Source organism: Plectropomus leopardus, chromosome 5 (genome assembly GCF_008729295.1).
Source record: "Plectropomus leopardus isolate mb chromosome 5, YSFRI_Pleo_2.0, whole genome shotgun sequence".
In the NCBI taxonomy this organism is placed as follows: Eukaryota; Metazoa; Chordata; class Actinopteri; order Perciformes; family Serranidae; genus Plectropomus; species Plectropomus leopardus.
The window spans coordinates 21441240-21467067 of record NC_056467.1 but is presented as its reverse complement, the minus strand read 5'-3'; the positions used below and the strand labels follow the sequence as shown (position 1 = coordinate 21467067).

Genomic DNA, 25828 nt, shown 5'->3' with positions numbered 1-25828 from the left:
GAGTCAGTAATTTCCGTTTGTTTCAGCTGAGGACTATGTGACTCACACACACAGAATCACACTAACCATCAGAATATAATAGCCTGAGATGTGTCACAGATGACATGTCACCTCCTCATCCTCACAGGAAGCTGACACAGACGATCAGCAGGGCACGCTGACATACGAGGAGTTCTCCGTCTTTTACAAGATGATGTCTCTGAGACGGGACCTGTTCCTGCTGATGATGGCGTACAGTGACAGGAAGGATCACCTGACAGCGGAGGAGCTGGCCAACTTTCTGCGCAATGAGCAGAAGGTGAGAGGCAATAAAATACTCAGGCAGAGATGTTAACCCCGGACATGTTATTTTATGATGAGGTGTCCAAACTACAGTCCCCCCAATCAGCCGTTTCAATTTTAGATCCAGCCACACAAAGAAGATTGATTATGCTCTTGTTCTCCGTCTCTAAGTCTAACATGTAACTCCCTCCGTCACAGCTGTCTGCCCAGAGGAATCTGCTCCACTAAGCCAATCTATCACGCCTAAAATTGGTTTGTCTCATGGGATCCCCTTTCTTGTTCCCTACACTTTTTCTTTGCTCCTTTTTTTTCTTTCAGTGTTTTTCTTTGTGTTTCTGACACACTCTTTTCTCTCTTACACTGCAATGGTGTCATTTTTCATCATGCTGTATTTACCGCCTCCAGCCCGCAATACTCAACATTAATACTGTTCTCAGACTGCTTGTTTGACATGGCTGTCAATTAATTTAATAGCGACACAAATGTGTTATAAAGATGGGATATCATTCTGGCTGCAGTTAGCAGCTACACTGGAATTAAATCATCATTCTACATCTTTTCTCACAGATGGCCAATGTTACTCCAGAATACATCGCAGAAATCATTGACAAGTTTGAGGTGTCTGATGAGAATAAACAAAGAGGCGTCATGGGGATTGAAGGTAAATTTCTCTCATGCATTTTTTTATGTCTTTTTTTTTCTTTCTCTTAAGTTCTTTTTTCATCTTCCTGATCTGTCATTGCCCACAATCAGTATGCAACTTCATCAGTTACTCTGTTACATCCTTACAAAACAGATCTCAAAATCATGTATTGATACAGTTTATACCATTATGGAGTTTGTTAAGGATGTGTTTGCAAGCGCAGAGTCGAACAAATTGTGTTGCTTATGATTATGTGACACTGGCCAGTTCACAAAATGAATGATAATTGCTTACACCATTGTAAACACTATATGATAAATGGCTTAACAATGAGGAAATAAGAGTAATTCTTGAGTTATAGCCAAAAACATGTTTTGTGAGGTCACAGTGATCTCTGACCACCAAATTTTAATAAGCTAATTGTTGAGTCCAAGTGCCAAATGTTTGTATGAATCTTGCAATGTTTGTGCCAAATTTGTGTGCTAAGAAAAAAAAAAAAACCCTCAAGGTATTCTTGAGATGCCACATTCAAGAGAGTGAGATGGATGCAAGGGCACAGTGACCTTAACCTTTGACCACCAAAACCGAATCAGCTTATTGTTGAGTCCAAGTGGACATTTATGCCAAATTAAAAGAAATTCCCTCAAAGTGTTAGTGTGTTAGTGTGAGATATGGCTTTCACGAAAATGGGATGCACATATGGGAAACCTGAAAAACCTACTTCCTCTGGCCATTGCTGTCATTGGTGTAGAGGCACAAAAATACCATGTCTTTTTTAAAAAGAAATTAAAATTTAAAGTTATGTAGGAAGAGGCATCTAGTGATGAGGTTGCAGAATTGAAAATTCACCCATGTGCCAAGCATGTTAGAGAACCGATGTGAAGACTGAAAAAACTGAATGGCCTTATCTTGATCCAGTGCTGGATTGTTCCATTCTGGGCTACTGTAGAAGCAACATGGTGGACTCCATGGCAGAGAACCCACTCTGTGTGTAGATATAAACAGCTCACTCTAAGGTAACAAAAACAAAAAGATTCTTATTTTCAGGTACAAGCAACAACAAGCATTTATATCAACCCTCTTTTTACTATTTATGGTAAATTCTAATCCACATAATAAAAACCTGAAATGCTGGCAATGAATAGCTGAAAAGATAAAAGAATGACAATGAATGTTTTGAGATTTTGTCTTTTGCAAGTCTTCATCTCTGAATGTCATGTAAGGTAATGCCACATGCAACTGAAGGGTGAGCTTAAGGGAGAAGAAGGAGTGAGGACTGAAGAGCAGGAGTGAGAAAAATTGGGAAGTCAGAATGAGGGCGGCTGGAGAGAGAAAATGAGAGTGCGACAGGAATGAGAGAAGTGGGTATGGGGAGAGGAGATGAGAGGGGGAGGAGGAAGGGTGAGACTAATCTTGTTGTTGGAGGCATGAAGGCTAACACTGTGTGTGTCTGACTGATCAGACCAGTGCGCCTGCAGGCAGGAAATGTGTGTGTTTAAGCACGCTTTGCGCATAGATGTGACAGCAATGTACAAACAGATTCACATTAACATCTTTTTGGTGTGTGTTGAGCTGTTACCTGCAGTTCATCATGTCACACAGCGTACTGTTCAAATCTGGATTCAGCCATGATGGCACCATGACAAGATTGCATGTCCAGACTGATCTCCGACTTCCCATAACAATTTTTTTATTTTCCCATATTTACATCACATTTTTCCATTTCTCCTCCCCAGTCTCCATTTCCACATTAAGTGTCTGCTTCTTCTCCCTTGTCTGCTTTCTGGCTTATTTCCGATTTTTCATGCTCTTGGTATTCTTGTCTCATTTTTACCCCCCCCCCCCCCCCCCTCTCTGGATGAAAGGATGCTTTCTTCCCTCTCACTCCTCTTCATGCTGTACCACCTAAAAAAAATGGCTGTGTGAAGTGCATCCGCCAGTAGCATGGCTTCAGACCTCACCACTCGGGTTTGAAACCACTGTGCTCTGGTTTGACTGTGTTCATCTGTCATCTCTTGGTGTTTTCCTGGAGATCAACCTGCAAATGAAGAGATATATCGTAGATGTCACAGGCAGGAGCTGGTAGACGGTGCATGATATGATCTGGTGGCTGGCAGTTTGAAATAGAGAAGTTTTTGTGTTGCAGTGTTCACTTATTTCAAGATATTGAAATTTAAATGTCAATCTTTTGCAAGAGGGACGCAAGATCATTGCATAACAAGCAATGTTTAAAACACTCTGCTTTGTCCCACTATGACCTATGTGTTAACTAACAAGACAAAGCATTTGCAGCCATGGAAGTGGCCCTGTGTGTACTTGAGCTAAATGCTCATGCCCATGCTAAGTGCAAAGTGCTGGAATATTTTTCCTGCTTTATATTACACCCTAACTGATCGAGACACTGTTAGATCAGCAACTCCTGTGTTCTGCTAAGTAAAATTACTGTTTTGTCAATGGAATCTGGTGGCTTTGAGATGACAGACGCTGTTTCTCATAGAAGAGGACTGTCTGACAGCAAGGTAAAATGAATAAAATACCCCAAATATATCATACACTTGTAATAATATTGATTTTCTTTAGGTGGAAAAAGGTAGCCAATTAAGGCAGCATCTGCTCAGTGGCATCTCATTTAATGTACATGACATGGGAAGTTTCCACCTATAAGTTATTAAACAAATAGTGTGATTTGGTCTATTATGTTAACCGTATTCTCTATCTTAGCTTAGTATATTTAAGATGCTTAAATTTGCTAATTAGCACTAAACACAAAGTAGAGTTGAGGCTTATTGGAATGTCAGTAGTTCTGCAAAATTTGATCATAAATCACAGTATTGGACAATTAAAAATTTTGGCCAGGCAATGGTACTTGATTAAAAGTCAGAGGTTGACCAAAATGATTACAGATACCTTTGGGGCATCAGAAATATCTGTGTCTCATTTAGTGGCAATCTATTCTTTAGTTATTTGGATATTTCATTAAAACAACAACAGCAACAACAACAAAACAAATGGGAACTTCATGATGGTGTTTTTGGAAAAGTCAGGAGATCACCAAAGTCAGTAGGTCACATCCTCTGGCGAACAGTCTGTATTTATGTCATGATGATGCATCCAAAACTTGAGTCTGGACCCAAGTGGTGCACTGGCATACAGAAAGCATTGCCACTCACATGACTGCCAGCATGGCTAAAAACAAATGACATCTGAGCCCATGCAATTTTTTTAAATCAGATATTGTAGGGGATAAAAAAAAAAAGATCAAAACTAAGCAGAATTCTTTAATGATTCCTGGTTTAATATAAAATTATTATTTTTCTCTCCTTAAGGTTTTACAAGTTTCATGCGCAGTCCAACATGTGACATTTTCAACCCTTTGCACCATGAGGTGAATCAAGACATGGAGCAGCCGCTGTGTAACTACTTCATCGCTTCCTCTCATAACACATATCTGACTGGAGACCAGCTACTCTCCCACTCCAAGACCGACATGTATGCCTGGGTGCTGCAGTCCGGCTGCCGCTGTGTAGAAGGTAGGCAAACATCTGTATTTAAATATGGACTGAGTGCTGTGTTCACATGTTCCTCGGATGGTCCCATTACTGATTTGAGCAGTCGTTCTTCTGACTTTGCTGTGTGTATCCTTAATGTGGATACGACGTGGATGGTACAGACATGTTATATTTTTATTACTCTATACATTTAAACAACACAGTGATAATAGTTTGACCCTTTATATTACTGCTAAAATATTGCTTTACATGACTAATAAATTACTGCCATGTTTTTGCATAATCAACTCAGCAACTGAAGTACCAAAATGTGCACCGACTTTCCAAATTTTTGTGAGGGGCAACATGAGGGGTCGTTCAAGTGAATTTTCAAAGTGAAGAACTCAATCTTTCAATTATTGCGACACATAGATGTGTAATAATAACTTGCTAAGATGGCGCCTATTCATTCTAATGTTGCATGCACTGAAAAAACGTTTCTAGCTTCCGTGTTTACTTCCGCTTTTCTTGGCGTGAGGAAGGTTTTGTGATATAAAACCGCAATCGATCAACGATTCATTACGAGTCATAATTAACCTTGTTTGCAGCTCAAGGTGTCCTGTCAACAGTTTTACAGATGTGTCTCTTGCAATGGTGCCCTATAGGGAAAATGCTTTTTTGGCCGCAGGGGATTTTTTCACTGCAATACTGGAAAAAATTGGAATCAAGGCTAAGCGGCTCTTCTGGGGGCCTTTTTTGTGACACCACAGGGGCCTAAGAAAGATACTTAAACATGTCACAGCAGGAAAACCATAGCTTCAAATAGTAAAATTGAGCATGGCTGAATTCTGACATTTTCATGTCATAACTTATTGAGACACTAGGCATTAACAAAGTCATTGTTAATGTTAATAGCAACACCTGTGCTTTTCCTTCTAATACATGTAAAAATGTCTGACATGAAAAAGAGCCCATTTTAACTGGACAAGTGGGTATTAAATGGTATCTCTGTTATGTGCTGAAAGTGGAATGAAACAATTACTGCAAGGGATGTTTGTGGATGTTAAGGATGTTCACTGTTTAGCAATGTGGAACATTTTTTGTTAATGTTTTTAAATTGAAACTGAACACCAATTTTGCGGTGTTTATGTTTGGTAATAGCATTTTAAACTGGCCCACAGATGCTGCAACACTGAAAAAAAATCCCACAATCTTGCACATGCTTTTGCTTGAGAATTACTTTCATTCACACTATTATGTGTCCCAGAATAATAAAGACACCAGTGTTTGTCAGTGGAATGTGAAATTGCTGAGACATCCAGTACAAATATCTTTCCTATATTCAAAGCTGAGCATTGAGAGGAAGCAAAAAACTGAGAACAGAAACATGCTGCATTGTTTTATTCATGCATCTCCTCTATTTTTCCTTGCAGTGGACTGTTGGGACGGTCCTGATGGAGAGCCGATGGTCCAACACGGCTACACTCTGACCTCCAAGATACCGTTCAAGTCTGTCATAGAGACCATCAATAAACATGCCTTCATAAATAACCAGTGAGTCAAAGCTCCCTACAGCGTGTGTGTGTGTGTGCGTGTATGTGTGTGCGCGTGTGCATGAATGTGCATGTCAGTATTTTATGGAAAGTGTTACTTGTATTATCCCATAACTACTGTACTGCGAGAAATGGACCAGAATGCCAAATAGAAATGTCATTCTACTTACTTCGCCTTCATTTTAATCACTCATATAAAGCTGACTGAGACATCTTTTCTGGTTGACATTATGATGTTCTTCACTTTGGGTAAAAAAGCACAACATGTCCCCATGTACCAAGATTTTATTGTTGATGGTGTATTGTCCTCTTCTGTTTAATTGTGTTGCTTTATGGTCCACTATGGGATGAGATAGAGCAGCATCAGTTTGCTTCTAAAAAGCCGCAGAACTACATTTCGTCCTCACAACATGAGACTTTCTCACACTGCTATAATGAAGTATCTATGAATTTGATGGAAGGTTTCCCCACATGGTTTGATAAGAAAGTTGTAACATTTAGACAGCCAGGTTTCTGTTCTTCAGAGAACACAGTGATTCTTGGCAGTAATTAGCACCTATTACTCAACCATCTGTTTAGCAGTGTTTCCTCTGGCTCCCCAAGGAGTCACTATTTGTCTCTGTTGGGTCCAACAATACCCAAACAAAGCAATGAATGATACAGCTTCCTGCTGCCATGTTGGCTCGCTTTGACATCTATTGCAGCTACTTATGAGTACAGCGCACGAGTTATAAAACCATTTATTTCCTGACAGTGCAGGACTAGAGTCTATTTATGTGAAAGTGTTAGTACATTTGGCAATAGCTCCATGGAAGTTTCTGTAAAATTAATAAGGCTGTCATCTGTTCTTTATCCTGTTTTCTAGTCTGCAACTTCCAGATATCAATCCTTTCAATTTTGTAATCTATAATATGGTTGTAGAGGCATAGATAATCTGAAATTAGAAATGCATATTTTTTCTCTTGCCTGTAGAACTATTTATCAATTCAGATTGTGTTGGTGTGACTTTCTGAATGTTGAAGATTCTGACCGTAAAGATGTAGGCCTTCTCTCCAATATAATGGAATTAGATGGCACTCGGCTTGTGGTGCAAAGCACCAAAACAAAAAACCCCCACCAACAACAAAACATTTGGAAAAACTCAACGCTAATGTCATTTCATGATATGTTTACATAAGATAATCCACAGACCTTGTTGTGAGCAGTTTCATTTTCAACTATTGTCTTTACACTGCATGCATCTTCTCATGGACAAGAGGCAGTGGACAGAGCCGGGCTAGCTGTTTCCAGTCTGCATCCTAAACTGACCTCATATGCAGGCTGTGGCTTTATGTTTAATGGACAAGTGAGAGTGTAGATCCACATGGTTTGATAAGATGCAGGCTGTGGCTTTATATTTAATGGACAGGTGAGAGAGGTGTTGATTTTCTCAGCAAGAAAACATATGATAAATGAACTGCATTTCTACTGCCCTTTGTTGCTCTTAGAAGCCACTCAAAAATACCACAAGGATCTTTCACCCATTTGCTCACACACTGGTGGCCGAAGCTGCCATACAAGGTGCCACCTGCTCATTGGATAAACATGCACCATTGGGAGCAAATTGGGGTTCAGTATCTTGGTCAAGGACACTAAAACATGCAGAATGCAGAATCACCAACCCTGGTGTGTTGGGTGCTTTGTCAGTTTTTCGCTTTTCCCCCAATTTCTGTATTTGTATATATTTAAAATGGGTTGTTTTTTTTTCAAATTCTACTCTCAATAAAATGTTCTAAATTACCAACACTCTGATTGGTAAACAATGACTCTACCTTCTGAGCAACAACCGTCCACATTTCAGAATATTCCTTTAATCTGCAGTCAATTACAGATCAGAATGGAGTAGGACTCAAAGTAACTGTGAAGCAAAATAAAGATGCAGGCAGAAAACCCTACCTTACATGTCTAATTTTAAAACATAGATGTAAAATTCCCAGCAAAACCCCATTAATGGCTGCCTCTTGTATCTTATTCACTGATCTAATGTTACAAGTTTGTCATTTATTTTTTCAGTTTTGACTCTATGGTTAGAGGGAAAACGATTAATTGATTAGGGAAAATGGACAAAAAACTAATCATCAGCTTTTTTTGTTTTTAGGAAAAAAAAAAATCCAAACCTCTATCTTGTGTGAATTTAGTGCTTTTCTTTGAACTATGTGATAGAACATTTCTGATTAAAACATTTTACAGTCCAAACAATAATGAGTTATTTGATAAAATAATTAGCTGATTAAGAATTGTTAGAGCCAGTCCTACGACAGGTAAAGCCTTAAAAATTGCAGGGTTGTACCAAGCCAACAATAAGTTGTATTTTTCTCCTGAGGGGAACTTCTTTGTGTCCCACTGTAAATTAAATTAAAGACCACATGTTCAGTTTTGGCCTCCCAAAAGAAAAAAATAGCACTTACAAATTCTGAAATATCTGCATATTCTCATGAACCAACACCATATTAATTAATAATCTGTAAGAATTCTGACGGCAAGAACAGGTGAATAAATTGAACATCCTGTGTGTTATCTCTCGTCTCTCTCACTCTGCTGTTCTCACCTTTTACATTCAGCTAATATTTTATCATCAGTGCCACCTGTTAATATGATTAATGGCCCCTTGGCTGTATAGAAATGAAGCAAGACTCTGCACAAATGGACACACGCACACACACACATTAAACAGCTCAGTGAGCCACCTCCCTGTTTCACCTGAGAGGAGCTCCCACATGTCGCTGTCTGTGTGTCGAAGTGAAATGACTGCCTGTTCCTCTCTCTGTTGTCTCTTTTTGTCAAAAGATTCATTTGTGTGTGTGTGTGCATGCATGCGTTAGTGTTTGTTTTGTGGATCAGAGGTGGAGTTGAGAGCAGGGCTGCGTCCCCCGAGGGAGAGCTGTCAGTCTGACAAACTTGACATTTGAGCTGCGCTGCCGTGTGGCCACAAGTCATTTCACCTTTTCTAAATGAAAACACGGACACACACACTGATCACTTCAACACGCACACACAGGCAATGCCGCAGAGGTGAAGGGGTGTTTATGCAGCTGTATTTTTATCATTTACCTCTTCTCTTTTTTGTTGTTTGGAGGTGAAAATTGAAAGTACAATTTGAGATACTCACGCTCTTATCATCAGTCTTACTTTGGTCTGTTGGATACATTCATGATAAATTTTTGAAGTGTGGATAGGTTTTAATGCTATTTATGGAAATCTGAATATGTGTGTTTATTAACTTTTTCCTTCTTTCAGGTATCCAGTCATTCTGTCCATAGAGAACCACTGTAGCATCCAGCAGCAGAAGAAGATTGCTCAGTACCTGCGAGAAATCTTTGGAGACAAACTGGATGTGAGAGACACGCTGAGCAGAGACTCCAAAACATTACCCAGTCCGCAAAGTCTACAGGGGAAGATACTGATCAAAGTAAGAACAAATCTATGAATACTGTGAATAGATGTAGTGGACTTAGAGTTCATGTTTTTGAAGGACTAAATCAATTGCTAAATTAAAATATGCGCAGTCCGTTAGTGCACTTGCAGATCAAAACATCTGCACAGCACATCTCCATTTCCCTATTTTAGTGAAGAAAGAAAGTGCAGCTCTTGTTATCTCTCCATTTCTGACTTCATGTGCATTGCTATTCTGAGGATATGGGGAGCGGGAGAGGCACTGCAAGGCAGCTAATTATTGCCCATAAACAGATGAAGAGAAGGGAGAGGAGAGAGGAAGGACAAACTAGGTCATTGTATTAATCATGGAGGGGAAAGGAGAGATGCTGGTGTAGGAGAGTTGAGTGACAGATTGTTGCGTTTTATATGTATTTTTATAGCATGCACATGCACAAACACGGGCACACGTACAAAGACGGCGACTCGTTGGATCTTCAACAATTCATTATTTAAATTAGTACTAGTCAGAGAAAATTCTTAATTAACCATGAAGAACATATGAATATTTAAAGACATATTTAAATTGCATGAAACATATACACTGCTACCCAGCAGAGTTTATATAGAATCACAATCAATTCTTTATTTTCCTCATTAAAACTAAACTGTAAAGCAAAACTTCCATTAACTATTAAACAGCCTGCAATAACAGCGCTTTCTTTTCATAATTCAGATTTGAATCTTTAACATACTAGAGAGACCCAATATGGCAACATTTTGTTCATGGTGAATAATAAATAATGCATTTTGGTTTATTAAAACATTTAACTTAACATTAAGCTACTGTATAGAATGCATTTTCAGTCAGAAACACCCCTGGTACACATTCAGACAGAAAAAAATTGCTCCACAGGCGCTGGGTTTTAGACAAACTAACATTAACTAAAGACTGCTGGGCACTCTTTTGGTTAATGTGAGTGCTTTTTACTTTAGCATGTATGGAGGCTACGTCTCAGGAGAAACAACAGCATGGTCTTTCTGTCTGAATTACAGAGAAGAGGTTACAGGGAGTTTATATAAAACACTGGATTCAGGTTCTGTCTCCAGTCAATGATTTTCTGTTCGGAGACCCTGGGCCCTCTTTAACAGCTCAAAACACATACCTAATGGTTTTATAAGCTTGATACTTCATGACTAATTTCGAAAGGATTGCTTTTTGAACTGATGACCCATCAAGAAGTCAACTAAAGAAAAATAAAGCATTACCTCTGTTTGGGGTTCCAGAGCTTGTTTACAACTGGTAACTGTGTCTTAGGTGATCTGATCTCAATTGGACAGCACTAATAACGCAAGACACACCGTGATCAGATCACTCAAAACCACTTATCTTTTGCAGGAAAAATGTTAATGCATCTTAATGCTTTCCCAACAAGGACTACATAATTAAAGCAAGACATGGCTGTTGACTGGTGACAGCATGCTATTGCTCTATAACTTTATCATTTTATGAGCTATTTTATTTTACAGCTATAAAGACACAACAGCTAACATCACTGGCAAACTGCTAGCATAGGGGTCGATGTAATAAATGTGTGTGGGGCTCTTTGACCTTTTGTGAATGTAGGCAGTATCAAAATCTGAACTCAGGTGGTCGGCAGGAGACACGTTTATAAATGTCGATGTGTCTTTGTTGCTTGTGTTTGGATCATTGAAATGCATGTTAGTAGGTTTAAACAGGCTTTCAGAGACCCATCTGTAAAATATATTTGTATAAGACTTTTAAAACCCCTTACAGTTTGTTATAGTTTCTAAATATTTTTTAGCACTGAAAAGCACTGACACAACACACTTTTTTTTATCATGTAGTTATGAGGACCTAAAGGTTATAGGTTTCATCCCTTGTGGTATTTTAGTTGACCAGCAAACCTGCACAAAGATTATATATAACATTACCTACAGCCATCTGATCATTTTTAAATCCAAAAGCTGAGATTCAAAGTTAATGCCTCTTTGTTCAGCTGCATAACACACTTTACAGTTATCATATCCATTGTCGCAAGTATATCTCTTTGCAGTACCAACTGTTTTAATCCCAAAAGGCAGGAAGGGTGCCCAGCATGATGATCTGTGAGACACCGTTGATACGATCGTCTTCCATGAGAATGAAAACCCAAACCTCACTTTGACGGCCTCAGACCTCAGAAGATCCTTATCAACCAGCACAAGCGAAGTTATTCACACAGAGAAACAGAGAGCATTTTGATGAGCAAGAGCTCTTGGCATTTATTGGATTTTTTTATTGAACAAGATAAAAATTTACTTTATCTTTAATGTGAGAAAGTCTGCATTGTTCCACAGAAAAAAGGCCCTGTCTTTGTCCCTCCTCCGCCACATGTCTGAAAATTGAAAGAGCATTATTGATTTTCTATAAAGCCCTTTACTCTTCTAACAGTTTTCCTCAGTCTCTTTCCTCCCCCCTTTGCCCTCTTATGAGAGCCTTTCACCTCTCTCCAAGCCATCCCCCAATGGGGCAAGAGACCAGAGAGTCACTAGACAATAAAGGAAAATGGTGTAAGGGTTTTTGACAGTCACAGATAGACTAGATAGACTTGTGGCAGCAGGTTGAACTGAGGGCGGTGATGTCAGCCATTGAGATCCCGATGTGCTGTGGGAAGCTCGGAGTCTGCCATTGATTTTAGAAGAAGCAGCTTAGAAAATCTCGACTCCCACTCACACCTTCAAAATGGCTCACTAATGGGCTTCCACTCTGCTGAAAGAGCTGCTCGGGGAGCTTCTCAGAGAATCTGCAGCTGATTGTACAATTTGTGCACGTTTTGCGTGTGCACAAGTGTGTGTTTTTTGGCCTCTCGTGTGCTTGAATTTGACTGCAGTGGCTTTCACTCGACCTATAAATACTGGGGAAGGAGCCACATAATGGAAATTACTTTAAAGAGCATTTTTGTGTTTACAGTCTCAGTAAACGTCTGAGTAAAACATATATTCTGTTGTGTTATTCTAGGATGACCTTGAAGGCGCAACCTATGTGGGTGTTCTAGTATCTAAAAGAAACATGCAAGGGTTTAAGACATATACAAGGATCAAATGTTTTTTTTGTCCACCCTCCTCTCATGTCTTTATCTGTCCTATCCCTATCCAGGGAAAGAGCCTACCTGCCTATCTGTCTGCGGATGCTGAGGAAGGTGAGGTGTCTGATGATGACAGCGCTGATGAAATCGAGGACGACTTCAAGCTGAAGAGCAGTAATGTAAGATATAGCTACAAACATTTTGTGCACATAAACACGCATTAACAATTGAGTCACAGTCCCTAAAAAAGACATTGCATCACACATCACTTGAGTCTTTTCTCTTTTTTTTCAATTAATTTTCCATTTTCAGGCCAGTTGTTCCCATCTGTGGCACAGCTACTCTAAAGGATAGCATTTGAGTGACTAATGGAGACAACGATTTTTGAAATTAATCTAGTATTGAGAAACAAGGCTGCAGAAACAGGCTGCAATGTAATCCCTCAGCAATTTAACACCTTCAATTTACGTCCACTAAAAGTGCTTGTTTTTGCTGCTGACAGGCTCAGATTGTTATTCCATACATCTGTAAACATTATGGTGAAGATCACGCAGAGGTTGACATTTTTGTTAAAGAGTAAGATCCTTTTTGTTTACCCAGAAACAGCCTTGAAATTGCTATGGCCAAACAAACCAGACCCATTACAATAAACAATAATGTTAGTGTTTTTAGGGAGCATATTTCACATCTTATTGTGTGAATTGGGGGTTTATTTCAACCAAACCAGAGTTGGTGATTGTTGGAACAATGCAAAGACCAGGGTACCTTTTGAGAGTTTTATTTCTTTTCTTTTGACTTTTAATATAGTGTGTTTTACGATGATAAAATTACTTTTTATTTACATGGAGTTTGGCGAGTGACAAAACTGATAAAAGTGTGACAAAATGTAACAGTTTCAGTGGATGCTCTTGCTCAGTACAGGAACAATTGTTATCTCCATTAATCACATAGACACAAAACTGTAGGGCGCTTATTACATATTTACTTCAAAAAATAAAGACATAAAAGTGACTCAATATCTCTTTCTATTTAACTTCTGTCTGTCTCTCTCTGTCTGGGCAGTTTTTATTTGTGGCTATATTTGTGCTTTTCTTTCATTTTCTTTTAGTGCTACTTTATCAGTTCATTCAAAAATAAGGCATCATAGCATCCTATAATGGCAGGAACTAATATTAGAGAATCAGACTCTGTCCACATACAGACTCAACAAACAGAAGTTAGATAATGGGATCTTAATGACATTGTTGTGCTCGACGTAATGACTGCAGTAATTGGGTATTAATGTTGGTGCTTGTAAAGTTTTACCAATCATCATTGCAGTGATGTTTCAGAATAATCAATGCTTAATGGTGCAGATAAAAACATTAAGTCAATGCAATAATTTGAACTTGCATTTTTTTAATAGATACATAGCACAGAAATACGCAGAACGTGTTACATCCCTGCTTGGTTAAGTGGACCACTTGTGCCATTTTTATAGTCATTCTTAATCCTGTTTATTTATTCCCTGATACAGTAGTGCCAGGGCCCTCCTCATCAAATTTAAAGCAGGAAAACACTCTGTTATTTTCCAGATGGTTCTGTTGTGTAACAGAATATGGCATCATTTTTCCACATTTAGCTGGGGGCCTGAGGCCACAGATGCCACTTTGGATGATCATTGCCATTTTAAAGAGTGGTGGCAGGTTTCGACTGATGAGAGGTTTTGTATGGAGCTCATTAAACTGGTGTGCTCTCACAGCAGTCACCAATAACGTTGCATTAATAGTGTGATATAGCTTTAGTGGGCGATGTGGTGCTAACATATAATGTATTAAATAACCTGACAGAGGTGCATTGCAGCTTATGGAAGTAAAACATAATGATTATATGAGTTTATTATTCATGCTGCTTTCTAAACATGAAGTTAAGGAGGGAATACAATGAAGCTTTTTCAGCACACACAGTAGAGCAGTGTAACCTCAGTACTCTACAAAATATCAAGCAGAAAATATGCTCCAGTTTTCTTTTGCAGGTTTAAAATATAACATTTTAAATATTAAACATATCTCTCTCACACAGAGAAAAAACAACTTGCCTGCAGGTGATGCAGGACTCAAAATTGCCCCAGTTTTTATTTTCTATACATGTAAATGGTGCACATCTGTATGTCTACATCTACAAATCTCAACTGTAGCTGCTGTTACTTTCTTGCCAAGACGTGGAGCCGGTCGTACCACGGCTCTGGAGTTGGTTGATATTGGCTGGGCCTGGTTTCATGTGCTTTGCATCTGTAACAATGTGTGTCCTTGGTCCAAGAGGACACAGATTTTAGTGGTGACACAGAGTACACATCCCCCTCAATATTTAGAACATTTGCATTTGTCCCCACCCCCAAATAAAAACATAAAAGTTGCAGAGAACTTTTGTTTTGACAAAATTAAATACATTTACACTGTAAGCTGGTGCATAAAAATTCACGAGATAGCAGGAAATTCAATGCTAAAAATTTTCTGACCGAAAACACCCCAACCCCCCATTTCATATGGCCCCCCTTAACAACATCTATGCCCTTCAGGACAATACTCTCAATAATCTCCTGACAGTTTGTCCTTTCACTTTTACTGATACGACCTCCTTCCTGTGTCTCGCTTCCTTGCTCAGCTGCCTTTCTCCTTTCCTTTTCTTAAAGGGACACTTGGCTGATTTTCAACCAGCTATGTATCAAAACAATGCGGGCAGTATGTGTCGGTGAACTGTGGTAAACTTCCCTCCATCTAACCAGTGCCTGGATATCGCTTCTCTCCCAAAAGAAAAACTCAGCTGGATGTTGTAAAATACATCATACGAGTTGGTGACTCTCTGGCTGTTGCCCAAACTACAGGCTGTACATTAGCATTTTCCTATTGACCACCACCCATGCTGCTACCATCTTGGACACAAAGGGATGCAGATGAAGAGACAGACCTCCCCTCTCTCTGTCTCTCAAACTCTGTTATAACATATAACTATATTATTTCACTGCTATTTCTCGCCTAAAATATTCTCAAAAACATATTTTAGTGCACTGTTTTGCTGTAATCGTGAGAATTTGTGAGCAGGAAGTGGGTGCCATACTGGTTCCTGCACAATAAAAATGTACACCGAGAAAACTGAGATCAAATGATAAAACCGACCAGCGCTGATGCACATTTTTCATCTTAAATGTTTTCAGAAACATGTTTTAGCTTACTGTTTAATTGTAATACGGCTGGCTGCCATTGTGTTGAAAGGATGACGTCACATTGTGTCACCCACCAGTGGGATCATTTATTGGTCTGGTATGGCACAGTGCATTCTGGTAGTTGTAGATTTTCAATCTTTTGGCAAAAGTGAATGCAACAATCTAACAATCTTTTGTCTTTTTTTCTCTGGTCATGTAGAATTAATATCAAAAGTATCTGTGTCTTTCTACTGCATATACGGCTTGGTTTATATCGGTGAAATACTTCTTTAACAACGTTTCTTCATCTCCACAGGGTAATGGTCATCACCAGGTGGAGTCTCACATCAGAAAGAAACTGGACTCTCTACTGAAGGAGTCTAGAATCGGAGACAAGGAGGACACCGACAGTTTCAGCATCCGAGCTCTGCTGCGGGCTACAAGCCAGGGCCTTCAGAAGAACCTGCGGCAGGTACCACTGGAAGGCGATGTGTAGATGTGCATGTGGAGCAGAGTAATACTCGTCAACAGATGAAGAGAAGAAAGAGAATAGAGGAGGGTGGGGGGAATAAAACTAGGCCAGGGTATTAGTCATGGAGGGAATTGTAAAATAAAGTGTGGACTAGTTACTGCACCACTCACAGGTCACACACTGAGCAATATATGGACAGTCAGGCAGGACCTCAGAGTGCCAGCCTGCTGTGTTCCCACAGAGGTGGTATGCATCTAAAGTGTGTCAAATCAGACAGGAAGTGGAGAGAAACTAAATGTCTGCAGTGTTACTTAATATTTAATTTCCCTGCTTGCCTCTTGTGCTATTTTTAGATGCTTCAGTTTCCTGACAGCCATTTTAATGTAGTGGGAGTTGTGCATCAGGGTTTCCTATTCTCTTTATTCTACTTCGTCTTTGTTGGTGATCCCCTTAACCTCAGTCTGTATCTAAAGCCTTTTATCTCTCTATTTTCCTTACGGTAATCTTCAGTTTCTGTCTTATTTCTCACCCACTCTCCTCTTCGGCTTTGCTGCACTTTATTGGCTGATATCTGATGCAGCTCCTCCAGCTACTGAGCTTTAGGGTTTAAGTGTCTCGCTGGGTGCTAATGTGGTTGTGATTATTTTCACATCAAATGATCCGAACACATGAATGTAAACAAGCATGCAGACACACACACACACACACACGCACGAAGGACTCTCTGAATGTGTTCTGCTACTTGTCTCTAGAGTTCCAAAGGGGTTTTGAAGAAATCCCACAGCAGATCCTTCATCACGACGCTCAAACAGAAGGTGAGGAGCATGGGAGGAGGGAGTGCTTGATTTTTGATCTATTTGTGTGAGGTCTGAAACAGCAAATTCAGGTTAGTTCAGTTTCAGGTTAGTTAGCAGTTATAAACTTTGCTACTTCATGTCACGAATTACAGAACTTTAGACAGTGTCTCTTGGGCTACGTTTGCAGTATAGGCAAATGTGGCCTAAATCGGACTTTTCTGCTCTCTAGTGACATATATCTGATTTTTTAGTTTTAGAGTAGTGGATACCAAAATGTGATTTTTTTTCTGATCAGGTCTGGGCCAATTTGATACATATCTGATCATTGGCCATGCAACTGCTTTGAAACTGTCATTTTGGAATTCATGTGTGTTTTTCCACATACATCCATGTTTTTTTCAACATCATACTTCACTATGCAGAAGCAGATTACTCGCCATCCAGAGTCACAGTAGTCCGTTGAGACTAAAGAAGGCTGTCCCAGTCACCAGCCAATAGAGCCTGACTGCCAAATGTTTTCTAATGCGAACAGCTTGCCAACATTTTGAGTCATGCTATGACAGTGTTATTGAGAGGAGCTGACAGAGATATTGGAATATAGCCCTGGACATCCTAAGGTTTGGAAGAACTGTTCTTCGTCACAGCCACATCACTCCTGACCGCACCCACACCTCTCTCCACAGAACTACCTAAAAAAGCTGCTAATAGGGCCAGTGGACCAAAAGCCAAGTTTTATGACAGCCAGTTAACTCCCCCCAAACAAACACCCATTGCCTCTAAGGGCTATTTCCCAAAAAATACTCTACATACTCACCCAAACAGAAGCACATGGCTACTTATTAAGCACAATGATGTCATCGAACCTTTCTACCATGGCGATCAGTTGGGTAATGAAGCTTGCACTACTATGTCATTCATATTCCCCCCAATGTCATATTCTAGCTGTTTCAACAGGCATATTTGTGATGTTATTGGTTGCATCTGAGGTGTTTCAGGGCAGAGATCTGTTCACTCTGTATCCAGCTTTCTATTTTTCCAAATGACAATTTGTTCAGGCCTTGACACACCAAACTGAAGTATAGTATGTCAGATTTGTCAGTTACTGTTTGAAAACACAACATTCAAACTTAGCCCCTTTTCCCTTCACTGCTTGTACATATACTAACTGCTACATCGGTTGTAATGGAAAAACCAATACCTTTCCAACAGAAAACAAGCCAACTCTGTGTCGCTCTTTTTTCCATTCTCTCCTTTAGTGCTCACGAGCCAAAGTAAAAGTAAAAGCCAACCCTATTCTGACTCTCATTTTGGAACAAGCTTTGCCTACGTGGCATTTTGCCCTGACATCTTTGCGTTTTTCATAAGCTGTGTCAACTATTTTCTTAGCTTCCTCTTTTATGCATCTTGCTACTACCTGGTCACCATCTTTTCATAAGGCCCCGACCTCAACTGCACACTGATATTGACTGGAGGCTATACACACCACTGCCTAAAGGTTGCAGCCCATGCCCATAAGTTACCCAAACACAGCAAAATAAGAAAACAGAAAGTAACTACACCCTCAAATTCTGCTACAACTCTCCCTCCCAGCTTATTAAAAACATGAAATAGAGGAGTGAGGGAGCAGCGACTGCAGGAGACATGGCTGCGCAATGTCATGTATGGGGAATGTGGGGGAAACTGAATTACCACCGCTCAGTGTAGACGTATAGAGCTGGTAGTCAGCGCTAACTCCATTTCTCCATTTCTCTGCAGGAAAGACATAGAGTCTGGGGCTTTGACAGCCTCTAGAAATAACTACATCTCTCAGCGTAACTCAATATTCAACACAACTGCAACCCAAACTACAGCATCCAACACTTTCCTAACACAGTTTAAAAAAAAAACAAAAAAAAAACAGAACGTTATGACCCTCATGAAGACCCAATTTATGATTTTTTTGCCATAAAAATGGCCACTGAGTGTTGTTCAAACACTAAGATGGTTATATGCCTCCTATAGAAAGCAGAAAAGAGGCCACTCACTGTTCTCCTGAAGATAAATCTTCTGTGAAGCTATTCATTAGAAATGCATACAAAGCCCCCTTTGTAGCGTTATCTTCTGTCTGTTGTAGGTAGCAGGATCATAATTAGGACTGTCGCACTTATCTTCCAATTCCTAATGCAGTGAATGCTTGCATTATGCATATCTGTGAATTACACATGCAGATCTTAAGCATGCAGTGTCTTGATTAAGATCCTCTCTAACGTATGTGTTTTCCACTTACGATGAAATTGATTAAGATGTGTTCTAAGACACAATTAGAAGCAACACATTTTACTGTTCAATATAGGTTTGGACATTCACGCTGTGTGAGTGTGTGTGGGCGTTTTTGTCATTTTCTCTACATTCCTTTATTTCTCAGCTCGCTTATTTCCCACTCTGAATTTCTTCCTCTAACCATTTGCTTTTTTTTTTTTTTTTTTTTTTACCTTCACCTACCCCCTCCACTGTTTACCCACTCACATCTCCTCTTCATTCTTTTATGTCTCCCTCTTTGCATATTATGCATCCTCCCACGTGTGTGTGTGTATATATGCGTGCATGCATGTGTGCATGTAATCTGCTGGCAAGCGGCCTAAACCCTGTAATTACTGTGACCCTCATCCTCTCCTCAACTCCAATTTAGCCCTAATAGAGATGTTGCTTCTCTTAGAAAAAAAAAAAAACTGCACACTTCACCAACTACACACTTGCTATAATTACATACGTTTTACCTAAAACACCCACCGACATGCACAACCACACACACAAACTGCTACTACAATAATAATGCTCTGTGAATCACACAGACACACATACAATTTGCTAGAGATGCATTTTTAACCACCCATGTCAACTTAAGAAGTGATATACTGTGAAGGCGGTATATTTAACACATTTATGAGGCTATAGGCAACATTTTTCTGTTTTCCAAACAGCAACGAACCATTCATTGTATGTTTTTGTTTATATATTCCTGTGTGCTTGTCCATTGTCTAGAGGCACTCTAAATCCAGGCTGTCATGCCAAAGCGTGGACAAGGAGGATGACGATCAAGAGGGCTCTGGGAGGGAGGCTGGAGGACAGTTCAACAGGTGACCTTTGACCTGCTTCACCATAACACTGACAACCCATGACAACAGAGAGGTTTGATAGTTGCTGACTGCTGGGAGCATTGCACATACCAGGGCATCAGTGGTGCCGTGCAAACCACTAAACCTTCTTCAACAATCATTTATGTCTGTGTGAGGAGAGGGATAGACTTCAAGCCCAGAACTACCACTGACAGGAAAGCTGATTGGTTTTGACTCCTCCCTCATTTATGTATCACCTTTACAGTAAATGAAGGAAAGCAGGAATACAGAGCTGTGTTCACTCTGCAAGCCTTGCTGCTCAATCATGATTTCCTGCTCACGCCATTTTTATAGTTTTAATGTAGCAATTCACTTTAATGAACTGACTCAAAGTGTTAAAGACATAAGACAGAACAACCAGGATCAATCATGTTGAGTTGAAGACGAGAGGCATCACATATAGTTTCATCACGTAGCTCCAGTGGTTTATAGCTGTATTTACTGCATATCAAATCCTCAGAAAAAGACATGTTATTCAGCTATGGCTGCTTTTGCAATTTGATGTTTTCTATAAAAAAAGTTTTACAACTTTGCTTGACATTAAAACCATCTGCCTGTGATCAGTGGTTGAAGAAGTATAAGATCGTTTATTTAGTAGGAGGAGCAACACAAACACTCAAAGTAAAACTCCTGCATTAAAAAGTGTGCTTGAGTGAAACTCAAGTGACAACAAAAAAGACTAAAGTGTCAATTATACAGATTTGCAGGTATCACATTGTTATATTTGGTGCATCAAAGCACAAGAAATAACAGCGTGTCTCTTAAAAAATAAAATTTGAATTCATAAGTAATACATTTTTTTTTAATAGCAGCCACAGTGGACACTGCTAAGCAGAAGTTACATAGGCTTGCTTTAAAGGAACAACTATCATATTTCCAGACAAAAGCGCAAGAGCACAACTGAGGGGAAGATGAATAAGCAAGGACTCTTTACTTGGCAAAAATACAAGGATACAACAAATCCAGGAAATCCACTTTGTCAGCATCTGTTCTGTCTAATATGATAAAGTTTTCAGTCTGGTCATCTCAAAGCAAATCAGTTTCACTGCAGGAAAATGTAAGAAAGCAGTTGATTGTTATTATTCTAGTAGACTACAAAACTTTAACTTGTTTTTGTAATATTTGTAATTTTAATAATGGAAAAAAAATCAATACTTGGCATCCATGCATCAATACATTATTGCCATGCGAAAAATAATGCCTATGCTTTATGAATGTTTTCCCCCACCCCTACTAATAACTATAGCGTGACATAAATCCAGTGGAGAAAAAAAAATCCCTTTGAATTGTGTTGGAGTATAAATGTGAGGAAGCCAAAAACGGAATTACTCCAGTACAGTAATTTTTTTCTTCTAACTTTTTTACATTCTTTTTTTGTAATTGCAATTTTTTGGGCCATGTCTTGTAAATATGCTTCTTGCCTTCTTTTGATGTTTTTGCGAGAAATCAGACCATTTTTATCAGGTTTCAAAGGGTTAGAGTGATTACCTGTGCACTCTTGCACGTGATCACAGAATGCTCTGCTTGAATGACACAGAGGACCTAAACCTTGTGTTTTGTGATAAAGCATATCATATTATTTTCAAGGGTTTTAATGCATGGTAGAAACAAATCATTAGTGGATCCACAGTTTTTTTTGCCTTAAAAAAATCATTATTAAGCCTATTCTTATTTTTTTTGAATATACATAAAGCCTATTTAGATTCAGGGCTATTCCTAAAACATTAAGGGGTGAAGGCTTGGATACAACGAATTAACAAATTAGATATTCGCATTTGCAAGACATCCAAATCATAATGGCAAAGTAAAGTAAATGTGCTTTTCCCCTTTCAAATTGTTATTAAAAAAACTGATCCAATTTGCCAATGAAGTGTGGTGGGGAGTGGGGTGTGTTTTTGTGTGTGTGTGGGGGGTTATAATTAGGTCCATTTTCATTTGCAGCTTGAAAATAGCACAGTTTTATTTCACACACATTTGTCTACCTCTGTCTCATTTTTTCCTCAGTCCTTGTGAGTGAACATTGGGCAGGAAGCATAGAAATCCAGCTGTGTTTTCTCCCCTGAGTGGCTCTCTGTGTATAAAGCCTTTTTCTCTCTTTGTTCTCCTAGCCCTTGGTTGCATATTTATATATGCATGTCACAGTGCAGCTTCCTGCAAGCATGCCTGGCTGTCTTTGACTGACTGATTGTCTTTGTGCAAAACTGCATGTGCATGATTGTGTGTGTGTATGTGTGAAATGTTGCTGCACTGCATGCACTCTGGTCCCCATTAAGCTTTTTGCCTTTGATGCTCCTTCCTGCGGTTTGCAAGCTGCCTAACTGATGGACAGTCTTCTCTTGCATTGCTTTGCTTTTGCCACTATAGATTTTCAATCAGGTATATATGAGTGTGTGCATCATGGCTTCTTGCTTTACCTGTCTCATATATCTTTACATGGTCTCACTCACTTTCCTCTGTCCTCTCTTGCAATTGTCTTCTGTCATCTGGCAATTGTTTTAGGGGTGGAAGGAAGAGGAAGACGATGAAGCTGAGTAGAGATCTCTCAAACCTGGTGGTGTTCACCAACTCTGTTGCCTCACAGGAGTGTCTGAATGAAGGTGAAAACCCAAAGCTCTGACACCTTCACACACACAAACAAATAGGCCAACACGTTCTTATCCCGAGTCATCACATACTGCCTCTTCATCATTGGACTTCCATGTCTACATACCACAAGTTAGGTATCCTTCTGCTATTTACATTCTTGGATGCTGCTACTGTGATGTCAACTGATGTACATGGTGGGATGATGCAGTTCGTAATTATATACAGCAGCAAATGATAACCAACACTGAAACAAACACACATGCTGGCATGGATGGTTAGGTTTAGGCAACAAGAGCGTGGATGGATTAGGATTATGGAAAGGAGACACATGGGTGTGGAAAAAAACCCCATCACGTTCAGCCTGTAATTAGACACCAGACTCCTGCATGAAAGTCCATTGTTTGTGGCACCCATCCACCTACCCACCTAATGTCAGTGTTTCAACCTGACATTGTCCTGCCACATTGCATGCAGATGTGACAGGTCCGTCTGCAATCTTAAGTGATGCTACCTGCGTGCATATACTGTATTGTGGACATGACATGTGCCGTCTGGCCATCCGCTGGCGTATAATAACACCACAGCCAGTTCTGTCCAGCCGCCTTCTCAGCTACAGCGTTTTATGCCTACACAAAAGGCGCCTGTTGGAATCATGCATTTATTCTTAAAGCAGTGACAAAGGGGCACTACTTTACAAGTTCAGAATTAGAATGGGCAGAATAGGCACATTGCAATCTTTACCCTGAAGACATTTTCTCATGCCTAACCCATGTTTCACTCTTCAGGTACTCCAGGTGATGTTCTGTCATTCAGCGAGACCAGAGCCCAGTCACTGGTAAATCACAAAGCCGAACAATTCCTGGCTTTCAACCAGAGGCAACTGTCACGGATTTATCCCTCAGCCTATCGTATCGACTCGTCCAATTTTAACCCCCAGTTTTACTGGAACGTGGGCTGTCAATTGGGTAAGTCTGTTGCTCTAAGCTTTTGACCTCTATGAAGGCTCTCTGGTAATGAAAACACCAGGTGCCTTTCTTTTAGCCACATGTCGGTGTTACACATTAACTGACACTGCAAAGCACACACACATAGATTTCATCTGTGGCCTGCACACAAGTCACTTACATATATTACATTATGTAGTTTGCCAGTGGTCATGTGTGCAGGTGCTCAGTCGTATGTGAATGTTAACTCCGATATGTATGTTAACTGTCTGTATTTACATGTTGTGTGTGATCTAGGGTGTTTATTTCTAGGGCTACCATTGGAACAGGGATTCATGAGGATTAGGGAGAAATACATAAATAAATACAGAAAAGCTAATGAAAAAGAGTTGGAGCTGAATATTTTTATCTGTCCAGAAATGAGCAGTGTGAGGAAATCCAAGAAACAAGGGATCCCTGCCTGTCCCAGCCAATGTTTTTCAGTTAAATTCAGAAAGCAATATTGGTCTCTGAATTTCCAAGAAATCACCATTCCAGGTGTACAAAAATAGAAACGTAAACACCAAACATTGAAAAAGATTGTCTTTGAAGCAGTTACGATTCTTTCGTTTTGATTTAATTTTTCTTTTTGCTGTCTTACTTTCTTATCATTTTTCCCCAATTAAGGTTTCAGTGTTGTATTACCACACAGCCTGAATGAATAAATCAAAGTGAAACATTCAATAAATGCAAAATGACCACAAGTGTGACAAAATCAGTCCCCTCATATGATTTTTTTTCATAGATAATTGAGCATCCTCAGGTATTTTCACAGTTTATTTGAAAAATGCAAGTCATTTGTGGGCAGAGGTCTACTGACGTTTCATATCTAATTAAGTGTTATTTCTTTTTCTTTCAGTCGCTCTGAACTATCAGACAGAGGGCAGGATGATGCAGCTCAACAGAGCCAAGTTCATGGTGAACGGAGGTATTGGCTATGTCCTCAAGCCCCCTCCCATGTGTAAAGGTACTGTGACAAACAGGCTGCATGCACACAAATAGTTGTGTATTTAAACAAATAAAAGAAAGGAAATCTACAAATTAATGTTATTTATTTTGACTTGATGTTTGAGGGACAGCAAAGGTATGCAAACTATATTTGATGACTGAATCACATCTATTCACCACGGAAATACATTCATGGGGTATGGGAAACCATATATATGTAGCTTTGTATATAGTAACCTATATTATTATTATTATTATTATTATTATTATTATTATTATTATTATTTATCATAAACTCTTAAATTCCCAACTGAATTAAAACATTTCACACTATTGTGTGTATGGTACTTCCTATCAGCTTGCTCCATTGAACCCATAATAATTTCAAAGAGTGGAATAATCAGATTCGGAAGGCAAGACTTGTTTTTTATTGGTGCAAAATTACATGAAATAGAAAAGGTGATAACTTGTGCATTAAGTCATATACATTGTCCTGTAATTCACTGATATATTGGCTGCATTGCCCTCTAGATTTTTTTTTTTTTATGTCTGTGAGTTTGAGGTTTTTTTTCCTGAACCTCATGAGTTTATACAGATGCACATCCTCATTATAGTACTGTTAAACTGCTTGTTATGATATCCAAACAGTAGGTTGTCTAGTAGGTGTTGTGGTGGCACTGATTCCCAAAATCCAGCTGGTCAGAATGAAGCAGGAAAACCAGTCCACAACCACATGATAAAAATTACATTCACTTGTAGAAACAAATCTCACGAGAGCTTTCACAATGGAAAGGGCCTTTCTTAACAATAATAAACAAATGCAATTTCAATTATCAACAAATGTGTTTAATAACCATATGTGTTTACATATGGGGTTAAGGGTTAAATTGGGTCTCAATAAAATAAACAAAATCACTACATAAAGCCTGATGGCTTTCCGTGAGTGAGGCAAGCAAACTCTTGCACAAAAAGACAAAAACAGCCCAAATACAGGGGACCTAGTGGTAAGGGGCCTAGTGACCTAGTTCATTCCACTTAAGGTTTTAGAGAGCACAAAATCCCCCTCATACAGCACAGCAAAAGACAGCACTGAAGTCACAAAGGGCCCAAAGAAAAGAGTTTCTGGATGACAATGTCTGCTATCATGAGGTCTGCATTTGATTGAGAAAGGATCAGAATGCCCTGAGTGTGCATTTCTTCTCCTCTCTTAAGCTCCCAGATTGGCCCAGAGGGGCAATGC

The 25828-nt window shown here is 39.4% G+C and overlaps 1 protein-coding gene across 1 annotated transcript in view; it reads left to right on the top strand.

Annotated features, from left to right (window-relative positions):
• Positions 1-25828, top strand: part of plch1 (phospholipase C, eta 1) — a 57248-nt gene that overhangs the window by 19933 nt on the left and 11487 nt on the right. The window contains exons 5-16 of the mRNA XM_042486969.1: positions 128-298; positions 850-943; positions 4252-4455; positions 5847-5967; positions 9243-9414; positions 12538-12645; positions 15964-16119; positions 16872-16934; positions 19938-20032; positions 22571-22668; positions 23443-23622; positions 24500-24607. Of these exons, the coding sequence (XP_042342903.1) occupies positions 128-298; positions 850-943; positions 4252-4455; positions 5847-5967; positions 9243-9414; positions 12538-12645; positions 15964-16119; positions 16872-16934; positions 19938-20032; positions 22571-22668; positions 23443-23622; positions 24500-24607 (1570 nt within the window). The remainder of the gene's footprint in view (positions 1-127; positions 299-849; positions 944-4251; positions 4456-5846; positions 5968-9242; positions 9415-12537; positions 12646-15963; positions 16120-16871; positions 16935-19937; positions 20033-22570; positions 22669-23442; positions 23623-24499; positions 24608-25828) is intronic.